General features: G+C 40.4%; 1 protein-coding gene across 1 annotated transcript; it reads left to right on the forward strand.

Annotated features, from left to right (window-relative positions):
• Window positions 1-1,108: 1,108 nt before the first annotated feature.
• On the forward strand, window positions 1,109-20,730 carry gdpd5a (glycerophosphodiester phosphodiesterase domain containing 5a). The gene is made up of 16 exons (XM_014977534.2): window positions 1,109-1,644; window positions 5,171-5,345; window positions 9,192-9,295; window positions 10,348-10,441; window positions 10,519-10,578; window positions 10,673-10,771; window positions 11,257-11,350; window positions 11,561-11,706; window positions 12,848-12,930; window positions 13,170-13,320; window positions 13,432-13,653; window positions 14,548-14,693; window positions 15,419-15,566; window positions 15,857-15,939; window positions 18,045-18,157; window positions 19,239-20,730. Exons 2-16 carry the CDS (start codon window positions 5,229-5,231, stop codon window positions 19,328-19,330), a joined length of 1,752 nt encoding a protein of 583 aa, XP_014833020.2. The 5' UTR covers window positions 1,109-1,644; window positions 5,171-5,228; the 3' UTR covers window positions 19,331-20,730.
• Window positions 20,731-20,784: the final 54 nt, after the last annotated feature.

Below are 20,784 nucleotides of genomic sequence, written 5' to 3' on the forward strand. Positions count from 1 at the left end.
CGATTCGACAGTTTGATAAAGAATTGCCTTTCACTTATTTATAACAACAATAACATAATAATAGCTTGTTATTATTATTACTAAAAATACATGTGATGATGAGAAACTGATATCAAATCTATTGTTATTTATTTATTTATTTACATATTTATTTATTTATTAAAGGATGACTATAGTATTCTGTAATTTAAACCAACTATTCACTCCTTAAAGCCACTGTTTAAACATTTTAGGGTATACCTATTTTATTTTAGGTGTTACAAAAAAAGGGCTAAATGAATAATCATTATTCGAGTTACAGAGAAACGTAAACCCACCATTCTCGTTATTAATCGCTTAAAGTAAAATAATATCTATTTCTAATATGTAATACACCATAGGGGTTTTGGAAAATACTCTTTCTTCAAGTGTTTTTAACTACTTCAACGTTGTCCCACCACTCACTAAATAAAGCAGTAACGCTGGCTCTAACTGTAGTTACTTCAAGCGGACACTAGAGGTCAGCAAATACCTGTGATAAAATAAGAAGAAACGCAACTAAAAAAAATAAAAAGGAAAAAAAGAACTTCAGGACGAAGTTCCCCTAATTAATAACGTTGTGTTGGCTACTGTGAGATCAATATTAAATGTTGAAGTTGAAAACACAAAGCTCCTTTTCCCCTGCTGGAAAACTCCTAGTTGGAAGACCTTCACTGCCAATTGTTTGGGATTAAAGGGATCTGCCGTAATTATCCCAAACCAACAGTTAATCTGCTACTGCTGAGCTGGGAATAGATAGCTTACAGGATGTTACTCATCTGCTCCAACTCTTTGCCTGTGCTCCACCTTATGACACTGAGATGGTTCTCTTCTATCGAGGTGGAGAGGGGAAGGTGGAGGATCGGTGTGTTCTTGACTAAACATATGGAAAGTTTCACTGCATTCTTATAACCCATAGGTCATAGGAATAAAGGAAATGTGACGGTAAGGTTGTCATGTAATTTAGAGGGCAACATGTAGAAAAAGATTTGCAAATGTTTAAACTTCACAACCCACACAGTTGTTTTGAAGATGTAAAATAAGGAGCATATTGAGATCTGAGATTTTTCTGTTGCTCAGATCTGCAAACTGATGATCCAGTCTGTGAGTTATTCACTTCTCTCCCAGTCAGTGGAGGTCCAATGGCTGCTGGATGAGCGCCTCCTATTTAAATATTTCAGAGGTTTTTTTTTTGTTTGTTTGTTTTTTTTTTTTTTGGTGGAGGGGGTTGCTAAAATGTCTTTTCTATCTGCAACGACCTTACTACGCCGTCGTAGTAAGCTCCTTCTGCTTCTTCTTTTTCCAGAGTAATTCATAACTCCGCCCACATCATGTCACACGGATTATCCACTGCAGCGCAGTGAGGCGCGCTCAGGTAGAGGAACCTCCTCGGGAACGTGCTTTCTGGAGGCTGCGGCGTCGCGCAGCAACAGGTTCTGGACGGTCCGGTGTGGTGAAGGCTGCTGTGGGCCGCTGGTTCGCGGGAGAAGGCTGCTCAGTCATTTTCCTTCCCTGTCTGAAGCTTTTATCTGCGAAGAGATGTGAAGGTCCGTGGAAATAAATAGGTAGTTTGTAAGTGTTCAACTCTGAGAAGGCGAAGAAGAAGAAGTCTGCAGAGAAGACAAGGTGAGTGTTTGTTCGCTCTTTATTGGATTATCTTCATATAATCTCTCTCTTGGCCCGTAGCGGGATTATTGTGGGTTTATGTGGACTTGTAATAGTTATGATGGGATGTAAAACGTACATTCAGACAGTTTCACTCTCAAAAAATTACTTTTAATATACGTTGTGAAAAAATAATTGATGAAATTTATGAATCAGTTAATTGTTATTGTTGACATAAATAATTCAGTCAAACGTTATATTTGCGCTACAGATTGATAAAAAAAAGCTACCACACACACACACACAATTTATTAAACTGATTGAACTGCAAGTAAAAGCTTCATCAAATAAAATCCGGAATTAACAGAAAAGTAAATATAAAGGTAAATGCATAAACAACTGAGAAAAGACGAATAAAGTATATTCTTTAATCGTATTCTGATTCATAAATAAACTAAGAAACGTTTAAAGAAAGAAATAAGTAAATAAAGTCAAATGAAAACCACAGCAGATAAATGTTCAATAATTAAAAAAAAGAAGAAAAGTTTACTTTTAAAATGTTCAGTAAATACCTACCTCCTGCAAAACTTTGTTTATGAGACTAATATGGTTTAAATGTCACTAAATGGAGCTGTGGGATTAACCAGTACATCGCTGGTCTATGATTCTTGTAAACAATGCACAATTACACATGCACATTTTGTCCAATTCTTACACGCTTTTGGGAGGGCATACTGTACTTAACTGTATTCTTAATAGTGTTTATATATATATTTTGTGTGTATACCGAGTTCCAGTCACTTTGCTACTGGTCCACCTGATTATAACGTCCTTCTCTGTCCCATGCCAGCTGCCTCTTGTGGAAACGTGTGTCTGCTCACTGCTGAGGATTTTCCAGTCTTGTGTTGTGGTTGTTTAGCAACAACAGGTCTATGAACTTAAATCAACACAGCAAATACTTTCTTTCTTTTCTTTTTTTAAAAAGCAAACTTTATTGGAAGACATATCAACACCTCTCATACGTGGCAGCATGACTCAAACCGTGCTGTTGCCCCAGTCGCTCACTGTCCTGGCAGAGAGCTCTGCCTCACCTCAACCTGAGCTCTTCTCGTGTCCTGCTCGGCTCGGCAGCTGCTAATCTCGTTGCCTTTGTTTCCTGCTTGAAAACCTCCCACGGTTTCCTCTGAGTGGGCAGCGAGGGTTTTGTCGCCGATGGAAAGCGCTTTCAGGCCAGGTTCAGTGGAAGATTAAAGGCGTTATCGGCGTTAAGTGTTTGTGACAGAGTGGAAACAGACAACGGAGACGACAATGGACAAACGGGATAAAAAGGCTTTGTGGAAGCTGAGTGGCTGAGATTAGGGATTATTGTATTGTTTGAGTCGAGACTCTGTTCAAGCCCTGATGATGAGAAAGTAATGGGGGGGAAAAAATTTGATTTTTGTAAGAGGGATCTTGACTAAAGCCAATGAAGGCTTAGTAAAAAGGCAACTATTCTACAAAAGCACAATTGAACATCAGTGTTTTATTGTCTCTGTATGCAATAAACCAATACAAGATAGTGCGTGATTGTAAAAAAGAAACAGAAAAAAGCTTTTTTGTTGTTTTTTATGAAGATGTGTGGTATTTATTTGTACCCTTCACTATGACACCCCTAAGTAAAATCCAAGGCTACTAATAGAAAGTATCTGAGGAGTGTCTCTGGTAGGGGGCGGCAATGTGTCTGAAAAACGCAACATGTTATCATATCAATAATTATTGATTTGTTTTTTTGTTTTAAATATCTGAAATATTGCTAAACTGCTGACATGACCTGTTCCTGTTTCCTCCCAAGCTGTTGGACTCATTTTCTGTTTTCATTCCACGCTGTTGCTTTTTATTTGACACGGTTTTAGCAAAATACGCATATTTGCTTCTGTTTTGCAGTGAATAAAACAAGCAACAGCTCAAATGAGTAACATAAGTGTAAGGGGTTTCTCAATGTTATCTTTTCAACTGCGTCAATCTAAGCAATATTCAAGCATCTTCAGTGCTTAGTAAAACACTCTTTCGCTGTTATGATCTGCTGCACATCTGATTTATAGTCCTCAATTGTGCTGCATCCTCTTTACAGTACGAATATGCACAATATTCATATTGCAAAGTGAATATGTTGAACGCAGCAGTGGTTCGCTATGGCACTGTGTGTCAGAAATGAACATTTTCATTGTTGTCTTGTCGGATGAAGCCTGATCGCAACGTTTTTGCGACATTTAACTCTAATATTGTTTGGATTTTCTCATATTGTGTGCCTCTAATGTATAGCCAGACGACAGCTTGGGTGATACTGTTATCTCCCAAATCTTTTCGTTTGCTCCACACACTGCAGGTTTACGATCCCGAAAGAAGACAAGCGAGGCTTAGATCGTGAAGAGACCACAATGCATCTGGTCACCATTGTGATTTTCTTGGCTTTTTGACTGTGCTTTTCTTTATTTATTTATTTTCTTTGTTTATGTTCCACACAAGTGGAAATCAAGCTGTCCACAGGCAGACAGAGGCAGATTTAGTTTGGCTGTCCTCCACGTTGTAATTTGCCCCGTTAAGAGATAAGGACAAAGGAGCAGCTGGTTCTGTCGAGGCTTGCTGACCAGGAAACCAACCCTTAAGGAAATTACTATTTGTTCCAAGATCTCTTCCACAATATAGGTGAGGAAAATTTAGATTTCAGAGTGGATTAATGTCCTGCATGAAAAACCTTCTCCTCGTAGCTGATTTGGCTGTTGAAAAGAGACGAAGCCGGGTTCGTATGTGCTCTGGATCAGCTGAATTGAGTTAACAGGCAGTAGTTTCCAAAACGCACGAAAGAAAAGGAGCAAACCTTTTATAGGCGTGTTTAATATATGTGGCTATACATCTGTCTGTCGTTTTGTGTTTAAAAACGACAGACACGTGTCTTTTTTTCAGCCACACTTTTCAAGCATAATATCTGCATTTATGAGCATCAGAGAAATATTCCTTACTTGTTGAAAAAGAGTGATTTAGCTTTGTTTAATTATTTACTTAAAACTAATTCACGACACGCTTCCCGGCAATCAGAATGAGCTCTAATGCTGAATAACACTGAGATCACAGATAAAACTATGAATGTACATTTTGTCGACATTATTTAAGAACCCAGTAGAAAGGATATCTGGTGTTTTGTGTCAGAAACTGGGTAGATTGCTTTCTCCTTTTCACTACCAACCCACTGATTTCTCTGTTTTAAAAGCAAAATGTGGCAAATACACAGTACCCGATCTTTAAGTCTGACTCAAAGGTGGTTAAACAGAAACCAGATCATTATGGTAGACAAGAGTCACCTGTAAACGGTATGTTGATCTGCTCTTACAAGTGTCGTCACACCAAGCGAGGCTAAAGGCTGGCAACATATCGATGTTGTTGGGCCGAAAAAAACAAAGTGTTCGTACCTCATGACATAACATCAGGCAGAGGAAAGTGTAATTAGCTGCCGAAGGACGAGGATGTTTTTCCCAGGTCTTCAGTAACTTCCTCATGCCTTCCTCTTCAGGGTTCCCAGTCGTGTGTGGGATGTTAACGGACTGGAGGCGCGTTGAGGCTGAAGGAGCATGGTGAAGCACCAACCCTTACAGGTCTACGAGAAGCAGGTCCTTCTGTCTTTGGTCACCGGGATCTACGGTTGCCGCTGGAAACGCTACCAGCGTTCCCAAGACGAGAGCTCCAAGGTGAGAGAAGAACAAAGTGTGGAGACCATGAAATGGCTGCGATGCAAAGAAAGTTGTGTCTGCATCTGTCAAGGATCATCGTTTTATTTATTTATTTATTTATTTTAAAGGAATAAGGCAGAAAAGTGTTTTGGACACTTTTCTAAAGTGTATGAAGGTGATTTATGGAAATAATTTAGGTAACACTTTATTTGAAGGGGGTGAATAAGACGTCCCCATTTTTTAAACAAAGGTTTTGATGCTCCTATAAGGTGTCTTTTTTATTTATTTTTTTTGCTTTTCTGAAAAATATTTAATTTGCAAAAAGGGGAGATTGCCAATAAGTTCAGATGTAGCGAACATCTGATGACGCTAATGATTAGCTTAGCCTGGTTGATTCGCTCCAAGCCACTTTCAATACCGATACAGTTATCTGTATCAGTATTGACACCTGTATCGGTACTGAACACAATACAGAAAATCAGTGATGAATTGACTTAAAATGTTTCTTTTTTTTAAATGCAGACATACATTTACTGAATTCCAAATGTTCACAAGCTTGGTGAAAAACAGCACAGCTTTAATTTGTTCAGTCAGTGCAATTAGGAGTATAACAGCCAATGTAAAATAAATAATAATAAATTGAAACTGACAAAAACAACAGGTTGCCTACTTTGCTCAAACATGTAAAAATAAACTCCAATAAATTTTCTTTCAAATGGTTGATAAAGTACAATTAGTAATTTTAAATATAATGTAAAATAAATAAAGCATGACATCGCTCAGAGCACAAAGCATAGAACCAAACTCAATAGATCTGCCCTCATAGCACATTGTCATCAATACCCAATCTATGTTTTTTTTTTTGTTTTTTTTTTTTCAATATTGCGACCGATACAGGTATTGATATCGGATTACATCTCTTTTTGCTTTCTGTGTCTCCGTGTCTTGATCTCATTGCTCAGCTGTGGACATTTGGATTTAGAGGACTTTCCATTGTCATTTCCAACAGTCTGAAACAAAACCTTTAGGTCTCATTCTTTCTAAGTGGTGAATTCTTCCAGGCCTCCCAGATCAGGCCCCAGTAACTGCAGGAGCCGATCCTCCTCATAAAGGCTGCAGCAAATTTAGTGGAGCACTGAAATGAACCAGACATCCAGCTGTTCTGGTTTCCCGCTGCGCTGCCACACCCCCCGCTGCTGCGCGTCTCATTTTTATCACGAAGCGACAGCAAGCTCTGCCATAAATTAGCCCGTTTACTCAGTTTCAAAGCTGGTAAGTGTCGATGTGTAAACCAAGAAGAGGAAAGCCATCCGAGCACGCAGCTGAATCGCCACCATTTGTGTGATTTCCAAAGCTTTGTGTTTTTCTCCCTCAAACTCTGATCAAACTCTGGCATTCAGAGTCCAGCATTCAGAAAGAGAAACAGTAGCTGTGTTTCCTTTCAATAAAAGTTGCTTATCGGAAGCACACAATAACTTTAGTGTTTCAATATAAAGTATAAAGAGGTGGTTTGGTTGACCTTATTGAAATCAGTGCAATGGAAACATTTCTTTGGCTTTGTAACCAGATGTTACTACAGGCGGAAAAGGCAAATAAGTGGCATGAGGAGGAAGTCAGAATGAACAAACTTATTCTCATGATTATTTATTTATTTTTTTTTTTTTGCTTTTCTTGTTCAATGGAAACACTGCAGTTGTAAAATTGTTTTTTTTTTCTCGACTTTAGCAGAATATCAACAAAGTAAATGGAAGCACAGCTAGCGTCTGCTTCCACTGCAGCGCAGAGCGACGGTATTAGAGGAGGAGACGAGGCAAGCAAAGCGGCAGTGCTGCGCACTTACATGTGGTCACTTTGTCTCTGATCAGTGGAACGAGCCCCACGGGAGGCCGTGAGTTACGGCTCAGAGTGAAGAATTGTTCTTGCCATTTATCTTCACCAAGGTGATTTTCTCATCTTGTCTCGTTAGTCACAGCCTCGTTTGAACTCTGCTTCACCCCCTTCGCCTGAAACTGGAATTCTAACCTGACAAAGAAACTGTCTCTCCGAGAGCCACATGTGTCGATCGGCACAGAGCAAACACGAGTAACGTTTCAGGAAATAAATCAGTTCCAAGCTGGAAATCTTCCGGTGTCGTCTGTTGTGTGATTCGGGTTCGCAGCGCTGTTGTTTCTCGCTAATCTGATTTTCCAGATAGCGAATTGGTTATTGTAATGACCAAAGCCAGTGTTGGTTGAAGTGAATTCTCTATTTTCATCTTTGATAACAAATTTTCGTCATGGCATTTTCTGTCGCCTTTCGCTTCTGTCATTTCAGAGCCTTTTATAGTATAAGCTTCTGGAAAAGGGACAGTCCAGGCACGGTGTGCTGAAAAGTTAATCTGAGCTTTGCAGAATCCTTTGGGTTACCTATCATACTGGACGCCTCCCCCTCAGCTTGCATTAGCTTCTAATCCAGTTAACCGCTGAGGGGAAGAGTCCTTCAGAGTCGCAGAAGATCTCTGTACCTTTGCTGCACAAGTCAGGACATCACAGAGGCACACAAACACACACAGGACAAACAACCGTGCATTCACACACACACTCATACATGAGGACACTTCAGAGCAGAGGTGGGTAGAGTGCCAAAACTATTGTGCTCTAGTAGGAGTAGCACTACTTCAACGTATTGTATCTCAAGTAAAAGTAGATGTCCAAGAAATGACTAAAATATGAGTAAGAAAAATAGGTTTAAAAAAAAAGGGGATTTAAATACTGAGCAGCTGAGCATAACATTTGATTTAATATTTTAAAATGACGCCATCAGACAAAAGAAAAGCTACGTGCAAAGTTTAAATAACATAATTATAAAATAACAAATTAAAGAGGAAGATATACTTTCTAAAAAAAAGTTATTTTTTTACATAACTAATACAATAAGTATATATGTATGCTAGAACAAGGTAAGTATAGTGTTTACTGTGTGTTGTTGGTGCCGGCAGGTTGAAAAATGGCATTAAAACAATAAAGCTGGTGTTTAAAAAAGAAGTTTGACTTTAACGTAAATGTCATGAGTGTGTTTGTGTGTGGTGCGCTTTTGGTGAAAACGTGATTCTCACTCATTCAGTGAAGGTACTTTCAGAAGTTTCACTGAAGTGAGAGAAGAAACACTTCATGATAATATTACTGAGGCAAATTCACCCGACAAACATGTTTTTAGACTGCGGGAGGAAGCTGGAGTACCCAGAGAGAACTCACTCATGAACAGGGAAAATATGGAAACAGAAAGACCCCCAGGCTGAGATTCAAACCCAGCACTATTTTGTGTACCCCATTTTCAAAACCTAGTGGGGTTTTTTTTTTTGTTTTTTTCCATTAGCTTCCATTGGTAGATAACTTCAGCAGTGAATGGTAACACAACATAGCTCTTCATATCAGCAAAGTGCTGAATGTACTTTGGAGTATCTGAACACCTCTAGATTTAAGATGGAAATATTACTTTAATGCATTTATCTGATTGGTTCAGAAAATAGCATGGGGTTAGCAGCTCAAAAATAAAAGGTGTGAGGTTATGGATTTCCATGGTAGAGTTTGTAAGTCCCTGTTGTTCCTGTGAGGATCTCTGGATGCTCCCGTTTAGTCCATGTAAGGTTGAATGCTGGTAAGTTGGCTGAAGTTATGAGCATTGATCCTGTTTTCCCTGTTAACTGTGTGGGAGTTTCACCATTAAATTAAACAGATATAGAATATGGACAAACACAGTATGACAAGTTGCAATGATAAACACTTTAGCAGAGCTGAAAACGCTAGAGAGCATTAGATACAGCGCATTGAACCTGAATCAGACTGATAACAGTTTTTGGTTCTTTCACTGTGCTTTTCTTCACAGTGGGAGTGTGCATGGTTCACCATCCTGAGTAGTTCCTTCCTTCTCCTTCTCTTTTGGACCTACTTCTGGTTGGTGGCTCAGAATGATTTCAATGACTTCAACTGGTAGGTGTTTTCCTCTATGATGTACTTACTGGGCAAAATATTGGATATCTGAAAGGTCAGGGACTTATTCCAGATGAGGTTGGGATCCTAATTTACCTCACAATACCCCCAACAACATATAGGAACATAGAACATTTCTTTTTAGGTTTTCTTGAAACTCAGTGATGTAAATCAAGGCCAAACATCTTATCTTTGGCCTCAATTTTCCAAAAGGGCACTTCACAAGTCATCTGTTGTTTTGAGAGAGGAAAGGAGAGTGGTTTTATCCTGGCACTCCTGGATGATGGAGGTCCACACTCCATCTCTAAGGTTGGAAGTTCAACTTAACCACTTGAATTCAGGACTTTATCTTTTCCGTGTGATCCCTATGTCAAGACCGTAGTAGTTGACAAAGAGGTTGGGTTAGGGGTCAGTCTCTCTCTCAAAGACAGGAGTTTAAATATCGTCTTGTTCAGAAGTAATGACAGGATGGAGCTAGAGACGGTCACACCAACTCTGGCCTCATCTGCAGCAACACCAGTTGAAGAAAAGGTTGAGGTAAAAGGCAAAGTTCTTGATTTGGAGTCCCTCCAAACAATCCTACCCTGTTCTTACATTCTCTCATTGAATTGTCATGAACTTTCTCCTTCAACATGTTAGCTGTAGGCCTGTAGAGTCTTCAATGTGACAGTTTCGTTTTCTGTTGGCTTTGAACTCAGCTACTTACCCCCTTGATTTCCAATTGAAGCCGTCCCATTTGGCAAAAGCACATGAGGTAAATTAGCGATTCCTGTCAACAACCTGATGGTGTCATCCAAGACTTGTTGCCAAACCAATCCCTACTGGGTTCCTGTAAATTGAGCTGTCAGCATGCTACAGCAGTCACGAGGATGTCAAACGTCAACAGTCTTCAGCCTATTCTGATTCCAACAGCATCAATAATGACTCTTTCACAATGCATAAAATATTTTTGAACTGGATTGACTTGAACTGAATATTTTGAAACTCAGTATTGTCTTGTTTCATCATGGCATCACCTTGGATAATTCAGCTCTTGTTTGTTCGTACTCCAGGTCGGTGTACAATCACTCTGGGGAGTGGAGAGACGAGACCATTCCCATCGTCACCTCCACCACTGTGGGATTCATCTATATCACATTCCTCCTGGTAACAGCCTTTCCCAAACCTTTAAGCAGCTCCAACATTGACCGCTTGATTTACAGCTCACTGTTTGTACGTTTTAGATTTTGGCACTTTTCCATATATCCTTGGGTCAACAGCTCAACCTCTACTGGGTTCACAAGGTGCCGTAAGACGACCTCTGAAGCTGTTACTGTAGATGTAGCCGATTTACACTTCAGAACTACAGCTTAGGTTTACCATCGCTTGTCTCTACAGATTGGAGTACTGGCCACTCTACTCACCATAGTCTCTGGTTTTGTCTCTGTCGATGACGTCTGGGGAGATGAGTGGGAAATTATTCTTGTTTCACTTCAGGTGGGAACACAACTACAGTTGAGTTTGCATCCACCATTATAAATCACGTTTTCACAAATATAGCAATTTTGATGCTGTAATACCTATGAAAGAAGACAATGAAAATGTTGTTCCAGGCATAGTTTCTGAGGTGAGGTTAGAAACTACCTGGTGTTATACTTATTTATCCAAAATGGGACAAACTCACCAACTTTGAACAAGTGCTATCCTAAGACGTCAAGCTTTACAAATATGCTAATGTAAGTTACTGAACACTATTCCTTGCTAATAAATAGCACCAATGCAAACTGCCTGGGTGACAATTCAAATGCTTAGCAATTTGTCAGACTAGTAAGCTGTGCACAACACCATCTTAAGTTCCCGGGTCAGTTGAACGTCACAAAAGTTATTTTATTATCACAAGTATTAATTCCATTGTGAAGTCCCTATTTTAGATTCAAATGTTTTCTGATGACTTCACACATCGTCCTGATCTTCCTTACTAGTTCACTGCTCCTTTCCTGCACATCGGAGGCCTGGTCACACTCACAGCTGTGAGCTGGTTGATAGCTGGCTATGTGGTTCGCAAAGAGAGATCCAGTAAGTATTGATGTTTATCTGAATCATCATTGGGATGGTTTCAACCTTCGGTTCCATTAGTGTGTAGGGAATGTTGCTTTTTTCATTTTTGCTCGGTTAGGGATTGGACTTTGTACTTTGTAATTGTATGGGTCTAGCTGCTCCATGCATTTGCTGATCAGTGCTTTTGTAAAACTGTCCACATAATTAACCAGTTCTTTTCATTATTAGATTTCCAGGTGACTGTGTTGGCGATCTACATTCTAGCCCTCCTGGCTCTTTGCCTTGCACCTCTTACCTTCACCTGCCCCTGCATTATGGACCGCCATGTCCTAAAACCACCACCGGTCATTATTGGTCGACGGGGAGCTCCAATGGTGAGCTGAGACTCCCACTGTAAAAGCCCCAGAACTTTCAGAACCAAATTAGAGGGACTTTGTTGGTATTCTGCTTACTTTTGTAAATAGTACAGCAATGTAATATTTTAATACTGATCTGTTCTCCCAAAAGGTGACATTATGAAGCTTCTTTAACATACAGAGTGAACGTGTGCATGTTTCAGAGCTGAAGATGTAAAACCGAATAACAAAATAAGCCTGATGTTGTTCAGGTTGGTGCATGATGATATGCACATACTGGTCAAAATAGCTGACTACAAATGCAGTGATGTTCAGAGCTGTGATTATGGAGTCAGTCGACAGACTTCTCCGCAAGAATAACAGCCTCCAACTAGCCTGGCCGTCGCTTTCCTACACAATTCCTCTTGATTCTCATCTCCCTTTAGTTCTCCATCTGGGATTTCTTCATTGAGCTCGATTTCTCAGGATGAAATTCATCCTGGTCAAACGGCAAACAGAAGGAGAAGTTGTGAACAATGACATTGATTTTCTGCACTGTTTCAGAATTGTAGTCTGTCTGTGGTTGTGGTTTGGTAATGACAATGGATGAAGCGAGCAAAGCCCTTCGGTCCCTGTTGGCCACGACTCCGGATATTGAACAATTATAGAGAAAGATGAATGTTTAAACTATTTTTTCGCTGGCAAATATGTCACGACCACTCTCATTAACAGCCATCTCGTTCAGCTTGGCACTTCTCTCTTCACAGTGGGTGATGGGTCTTTACATCGCACGCAATTTCCGGGTTAGCTTCATTGCGTAGCTTCCTTCACGATCGAGTTGGCACATTACATGGTCATCAGCAGAACTCTGTAGTTTTATTTTGCAGTGTTGGAATTAAAAAATCGGCTGATCAGAAATGCGTGGCACCAATAAATAAATACATAAAAGAGAACAATAAATGTCAAAATGATTTATATTACCAAAGACCTGAAAAAGCTTTGCAGCACTATGCATCGACTGGAGAATCTAAGCCTCCATTTTCTTCTAGTCAAGTTTGGCAGTTCTCAAACATTTGCCAAGTTAGAAAACAGTGAAAATTCTAAGATATTTAATTAGGGGTTCAGTTTAGGTATTTTCTATACTCTGCACAGTGACTGACTGTGGCACCCTTTGCTCTAGCTGGCCCCTGAAAACACCATGATGTCCTTTAGCAGAGCCTTGCAGCACGGAGCCAGCTCTCTGGAAGCAGACGTCACCATCAGGTGATTAATTACAAAATAATGACTTATTCATATTTCATGGCTCTGAGCTTCCATATATAGATCCTGGCTGATATGTGGGATAGTGGTTAGAGATTGATGTGAGAGAGAGATGCAGTAAAACTGTAATTTGTCAAACTAATGAATCATGTGTTATATCTGTAAGTTAATTTTGCTCTACATTCATTAGGAGATGTATACACTGAAGATAAGGTAATGGATGTTTTTTTTCCCTCTCGAAGTGTGGATGGAGTTCCTTTCCTCATGAGGGACCACACCTTAAGACGGACCACAGACGTCAGTAAGGTCTTCCCCTCCAGAGAGCATGAGGACGCCTCCTTCTTTAACTGGACAGAGATTCACTCTTTAAATGCAGGCCACTGGTTTTTGGAGGTACTGGATTCCACTCTGGCTCTGTCGAACTCTGAAAACACATCGAGAGCGATTAGGACAGTAGAATTTGCGTGATCCTCAGCCTCTCCGTTTGCTTTCTTCTGCTTCCAGAGTGACCCCTACTGGACGGTGAAAACCCTGAGCCCGAAGGATCGCAGCCGGATAGGAAACCTGACGATTTGCAGCCTGGTAGAGATGCTCCGTCTGGCAGCCAGGGCCAACAGCTCCGTGCTGCTCAACATCCGCAAGCCTGCGCCGGAGCACCCGCGCTTCCGCAGCTGGTTCATGGACACGTTGTGGACGCTGCAGAAAGCAGGGATTTCCCACAGAAAGGTGATGAGCTAGAAAAACGCAGAGGAACTGGCTGGTGACCGAAATGTCACGGTTTTCAGCTTGATCAAGCCCTTACTGGTGACCGGTCAATCTGAAATTGAAAAATGAATCCTTTGTCTGGTCAGTGAACGGACCTCAAGCTAGGGATGGTGACCTGAGTAAAGACTTCAGACATGAGTTTAGACTTGTGCTTTAACAGCCCAAGACTCAACTGGATATGAGGTGTTGGACTAGAGTCTCAACCACTGTATGTACTGTATGTAATCAGCAGTAAGTGACTGTACGTGTAGATCATTTGAGTAAATGACCATTGTTGTCCCATTTGATTAACCATTGTGGTTGTCATGGTGATGTTAGACACAGTATGCAAGCTACAGTGCACAGCTTGGAGGAGGTATTGACTGCTGTTCTTGAATCCCTAAATGGTCGTCATGCTTTAGATTAGCCTGATGATTTGAATCGATAACCTACGACAATTTTGAGGTGAGATGGTATGCGTCTGATACAAGAATATTCATTTCGATCATTAAGGAGTTGACTTGGACATGGAAAAAATGACAACATGACAAATGACAACAAAAATTACAAAAGTTTTTGGTTTTTTTAGAAGGACTACTCCTAATAAGATTAATTGATCACCACTACTGGCAGCAAGGCTTAGATCAACAAATATTGCGAATACTGTTTCATTATCGTAAAGAGGAACTGCAATTGGCAAAAACCAGGCAGAATAAGAGTTCTACAACCGGAGAAATCAGAGATCTGGCTCAAAACTGATCAGTGTATTTGTAGTTTGAAGTCATTCAAGTATAAGGGTCAATTAGTAAGTTTCCACCTTATATAATCATTTTTTAATACCTTATCAGCTTATCATATTCTGCTTCTTTTTGCCAGGTGACATGGGCCCCTGACACGGATAGAGGACGGGTGCGAGGTCTTCTGCAGACAACAAACGAGAAGCTGTCAGTGGAGGAGATAAGGCACAGAGGAATTACAAGTCTGACCATCCACTACAGAAAGATCAGCCACCACGACATTCAGTAAGAGCGAGCGGCTATTGCTTAGCAACCGATAAAGGGCTCAGAAGCAGTCCTAGGAAGATAAAAAAGGAGATTATTTTTAGCCGAGCTAATGATATCCAGCAATGAATCACTGGCTTAGAAGTTTTAGCTTTTTTTCTGGTGAAAAAGTTTCATCGTACAGAGAAGGTCAAATTTGTCTCGGGACTGAAATGTTTTTCACGTTTTCCTCGTGTTCTTCCTTTACGTCTAGGCTGTTGGTTTTTAAGATCAGAAGACATAAAAGCAACAGAGCAAAAAGTGATTTTCCTTTAATTACACTCAGTGGTTCAAACATTTAATTCAGTGACATCCCATCATTAAAATCTTATCTCTGCAGCTTAAAATGTAGTTTATTTTGAGAAAAACAAAAACAGAAGGTTAATAAAAACAACAAATAGAAGTAAAAATGGATTTGTTCTGTAAAATACATTTGATTTAATAAATTACTTTTTCAAACTAATATTATGAACCGCATACTTTGTTCACATGTTCTACAGAGGAACACATGCTACTGACTTGCTACTGAAAAACCTACAGTTGTAGCAGCTTCCATCCAGATGCTCCATTTCTGACCAGTATTATTAGTAGCATAAGTTAGTTTTGATACTTTTAACTTTCCACTGACTGCAGAGAGACAAAAAGAGAGTTATATGGCCTCTGTTCTTAGTGCTGGCATGTATTTTTTTTGTTTTCCCCGCCCTCAGGGTTTATCTGGCTCACAATGTGAGCGTGACTGTCTACCCTGTGAACGAGCCCTGGCTCTACTCCGTCCTGTGGTGCAGCGGGGTGCCTTCCGTGTCTTCTGATGCCCCTCAAGTTCTTCAAAAAGTGCCTTACCCCGTCTGGCTCATGGTAAACAGCTCTCTCGTCTGACAGCACACACACTTCAGCTTGCAGACGAGGTCACTCAGAAACACAAGAGGACAGAGGGGCAAAGGAAAGAGACTGATGACGGCCCAGCGAGGCAGAGATGTGGAATAAGCCTTCAGTTCAGCACAGGACCCTGGGAAAGAAGAAGCTGAGAACAGATCTGATGTGATGATGCTGCCCTGAGCTGTTTTTGTTGTGGTAGCTTTAGGCGACATGTGGTGACATCTAGTGGCAACAGCAAGAAATTACATGACTTCTTTCCTTCTTCGCAGAGTCACAGTGCTTACAACTTCATCTGGATCTCTTCAGACCTCGTCTCTGTCGCTGTCATCATGGGGATTTTCTTTTTCCAGAAGTACGTTCATTTTCACAGATATAAAAGACTGTGAAAAGCTTTCAATCAGCCCTCTAACATGTTGTTTATGTCCAAGTAGCTGGATTTTCTTGTAATCTTTCAAGGTGGTGTTGATCCACCATTCTCTAGCTTTGCTGAAGGCCTTTTTGGGTTGGCTTATAAACATTGCTTCTCTACTCAACTGCTTGACCTACTGTTGCTAATGGTGGAGACTTTGTGATTCTATGGGTCTGTTTCCTTGATTGTTTAAAATATGCGGACATTTTAAATAAAAATCTCCTGGCCTTTGTCAGTAAACCATACTTTTGTGATTACCGGGTCGTTCAGCAGGTAAGTGATCCACAGCCAGCTCATCATACAAAAGGTTCATCAGACACAAAACTCTGCCATCTTCCAGGAGAATTTTATGCGACAGCATGTGACCATGTAGATGGAAAGAAAAAGGAGTAAATTTACACACACAAAAAAAAAATCTCAGCCCAATCTCAAACAGTTTCTAGAAAAAACCTTGGAAATTTCTGCTTTTGCAAAGTTGAAAATTTGCTAGAAAAAAAAAAACATTCTAGAAAAAGCTTTAAAATGTCAGCGTTTTTTGACTGAATAAGTTTTTCCTTGAAAATGTATGAGCTTTATCTCAAAATTTCTGTTTTTCAGCATAAATCTTATCAGGTTTTTTTTTTCTTCCTTCTTAGCTGCAATGGCCACAGTCGTAATCTTAGGTTTTCAGTGAAACTATAACATTTTTGTTGCAATCTGGACGTTTGCTTACAGTAGTCAGAGTGTCTGAAACATTTTGTGAAACCAGGTTACAGAGTGGAACTTTTCACAAACACACCTGTGGAGGTGTGATGTACAGGTGTGAAAGCGCACATCCGCAGAACACCTGGCTAGTGCTTACTTGATGCATGCATGTGTAGAACGCAACAAAAACAATGGCGGCTACCATTGAGTACTACTTAACCTGTTCGGTTTGACACTAACTTCTGAGCATTACATGAACATTCGGTTCATTGGAGACGGGTTACTGTTTTCTAACTGAGCTGGAAGCTAGTGAAGTGGAAGCTAAGGGGCAAAACCACCTGTGTTTTGATGACAAGTTAAAATCACAGCGCCTTATAGTGGTCTGGTGTGAAAACTACAGCGGATTCAAGGTGTCTTGGCTGTCTCGTCAAAATGTGGAACTTTTTCCCAATTAACACAAATGTAGCCTCAGTCCTCAGATTTAAACTGTATAGAAAAGCTGTGTGGAGAGTGCTGAAGAAAAGACAAGAGGAGTTGTCCACCATGTTATCCTTCTACAGACAACCTAGTATATGTTTTGCTTGGCTAATGTCTAGAGAAAGACCGACTATAGATGGGTTAATGCGTACAGAAAACGTCCTGCTTTGCAGTGTGGGTCATTTCTCCAGAGCTGACGTTTTGGAAGGTGAGGGCAACATTTCCGTTCAGTGAACTTCCTGAGCACAGCACTTTTACAGCCTTCAGGCCTCTCTGAAATTTGTGCAGAGTGCCTGGTTTGAAATGAGTCTAGTGCTGACACTGAGCTTCACCACATGGCTCCTTATACTTCTCCTTCATCTTAATTATGATGAAAGTCAACTGAAACGTGTGTCGAAATACATAAATACTGTTTCGATAGCATTTTTGGAATTTTCAGTGACGGTTTGTTGTCCAGACAGGATGTGTGTTTGAACTGGACCAGATTAAAGTTTTGTCGCTCGTCATTCTCATCATGTCGGTCATCTTCGTCCTCTGTGCCGCGACCTCTCACTGTCCTCCTGTCTTCTTCTCCTCTCACGCTCTTTCTTTGTCCTGCGCTCTGCCTGATCTGCATTCAACCTTCCTCTGCTGCTCCCTGGCATCTGTCAGCTATCATATGATCAGGTAACCATGGCGTCCCCTTTAACCTTTGTTTCCACCTCTCTCTGTCCTCCTCCTTGTGCTTTGTACGCCTGCCACTGTTGGTCTGATCCTCCCTCCACTGTCCTCTCGTATCAGATTTTCACCAATGTGTGTCTACATAACGCTTGAACACAAAGCAGGTTGCTCCTTCTATCCAATACCTGATTTTTCTCACAACAGTTTGAATGTGTTTGTTGCCACAGGTGGAGGATAAGCGGCATGCAGAACTATAACCCAGAGCAGATCATGCTGAGCGCTGTGGTACGACGGCCCAGTCGAGACGTCAACATCATGAAGGAGAAGCTCATTTTCTCAGGTGCAGCTTTCTCAGATTCCAGTCACTGTTTTCAAATTCATAATTAAGCTGTTCGGTGTGTGGAATATGTTTGCTGCTAGCTTTAATGTTAGCTAAGCTGCTGATAGCGACGGCAGCTGAAAAGGTTCAATTTGCGATCCTTGAAGCAAAGTTCTGTCAAAGTAGGGCGATAATAATATATATTGCAATAGAGGCGTTATCCATATCAGTAGATAATATGTCTGATAGAGTATTACTTCCCTGAACTCCGACCCAGAGCCGCATGGCATTCTGGGGGATGTAGGCAGAGAAAAGGCTTTAGAAGCTCAGCCTCTCAAGGCTAGCATGGTTGGTGGCAGCAACAGACTCTCGCTCTTTGCTACTTAGCAACAACCTGTTGAGTAACTTGCGTAGCAGCAGTTCCAGGTTTCGCCTCATAACTGCTTAAAATAAAAAACAATGGCGTGGAGTGAGAGGAGAGGATGAGTGCAACCGCATGAGAGCAAACTGTGAATAAAACAAGAGGTCACATCACCAACATGGCAGTATTTCAGATATGAAAACCAAAAATCTAGTATTTTTCAGTCATATTGTCTATCCCCATCTAATAGGTTATTTATTAGCAGCTAATATATTGCTTGAGATAGCTAACTCAGATGCATCTTCATCCATGGATTACTTAGCTTGTACCAGAGGTTGAAGCTAATTGCTAATATAAGGGGGGTCAACATCAAAGTTGTCTTAAAACAGGTCCAATTAAAAAAAACTTGTAGAGGTTTAAGCAAACACTGTTTTATGCACATCTAAATCACCGTAAATGTTGTCTCTGGTGATTATTTACACAGAAGGCGATGATTACTTATCAGGAAATTAATGAAGGAGGCAAGAGGCGGCGTACCGCCAATGACAACTCAGCTTATCTGTTACCTCAAACAATTCTACATAAACGTGAAGGGATTTGTTTTATCCATGCCTACTCAGAATGCAGTTTGGGAAATGTAAAGTGACAACATTTATTTATTTTTTTTAATGTTAAGCCAAGTGAATGATTCCGGTGTTGGGTGAGTTTCCGTCAGTTTTCCTGTCTTCCTGCGTCTTCCAGAGTTGAACAACGGGCTGGGCAGCACGGAGGAGCTGTCTCTGTATCCTGAGAACAGCCATGTTGGATATTCCCACGGAGGCCTCAGCTGCTGAGCGACACAGACGGCTACAGGAGCAGCTTGGATTTCAGCTGCTTCAGATTTCGTACTCTGAACGTGCTTCCCGACGGGGCCGACAAGAATGTATCCCTGCAGCGGTAGTGAAATCACGAGCATGTAGCTACCGTCACAAGCATAAATCAGTTGGTTCGCTAGTTTAAGTGTTATAACGCTGTTTTTTTTTTAAGATCACTTTAATGTTGTTCATTTTAAACCATACTTCCATTAAATCCAGCGTTTTTATCCAGAATAGAAAAAGCTAAAAGCGTCATTATCATCACTACCAAAGTACTAATTTAAAGTATGAACAGTGTGCAGGTATGTGCCTATCACTTCATGAATTAAAGTTCCAGCATACAAATAACTGACCTTTAAAACATTAAAAAAATAAGACATGAAGCTGAAATTTATTTTATTTTATTTTTTTATAATTTTTTAACAAATTTACCCTATTTTAATAAAAAGTAGCCCAAACAGCTAAAATATGACACTGGAAATTAATCCCTTACAGTATACAGAGGACCCCCTTCGTGAACAGCTGAAATCCACAAACACTGGAGGCTCACTCAAGAAATACTGTTAACTGCCTAATTTAATAGTTCAAACACCAAATATACCTTAATATGCATTAATACTCACCATGGTAACCGTCTCAGCACTACTGCAGAAAATCGCATCTACAATCAAGATGACTTAAACTCCTGTTTGTGCTGCTTTCCAAAAGCTAGCCAGTAGCGTCTCGGGAAGCGTTCCACCGAGGCGTCTCAGCTGCCCAACAAGCATCTTTCCTTTGAATGTTTTAGATATGCTCTACGAAAAATCCTCAAATAAATACATTTTCTGTGAATAGATTCTAGTAAGCTCGCACAGAAAACTCCAGGAATCGGTCAACCTGCAGCTGTGAGTAGGAGGGGGTCCCTCTGTGTCGTTTGTTCTGAGAAAGTTGTACAACAGATTTTTGTTTTGTCAGATTCATTTCTTTTAAATCCAAACTAGACTGAAGATTTGAGTTGTTTTTGTTAATAACTGATGTAGATATAACTTTGTTTCAGAGGATTTTAAAAAAAATAAAAAGGTTTCAACAGTATGAATTTTATATTTTAAATTTGAATAATCTCCATGTTAACGTGGACTGAGGGGAGATTTCATGGTTCGTCGTTCTTTGCGAAGGACGCTACGAACATTCTGCCTCTGCCGTCACGCCACGATTGTTTCACACATAAAGTCCATTTAGCCGTTGTGACGGCTTTCACATGCTGCCTTTTTGTTACGTGGACGTACATGTGGAGTATTTTGACCTTGTAGGGTTTCGTAGCGATGCTAACTTCAACTTCCAGCGACTACTACAAGCTGCAGACGTGATGAGTGTTTAATAAAGTTTCTCTTTTCTTCTTATGATTGTGCAGCTTGTTTTTTTTTTACGGAAGTCTTTTAAAACAAGCTCAGAGG

Source organism: Poecilia mexicana, unplaced genomic scaffold (assembly GCF_051168715.1).
Source record: "Poecilia mexicana isolate PSO_F unplaced genomic scaffold, ASM5116871v1 scaffold_14, whole genome shotgun sequence".
NCBI classification, from domain to species: Eukaryota; Metazoa; Chordata; class Actinopteri; order Cyprinodontiformes; family Poeciliidae; genus Poecilia; species Poecilia mexicana.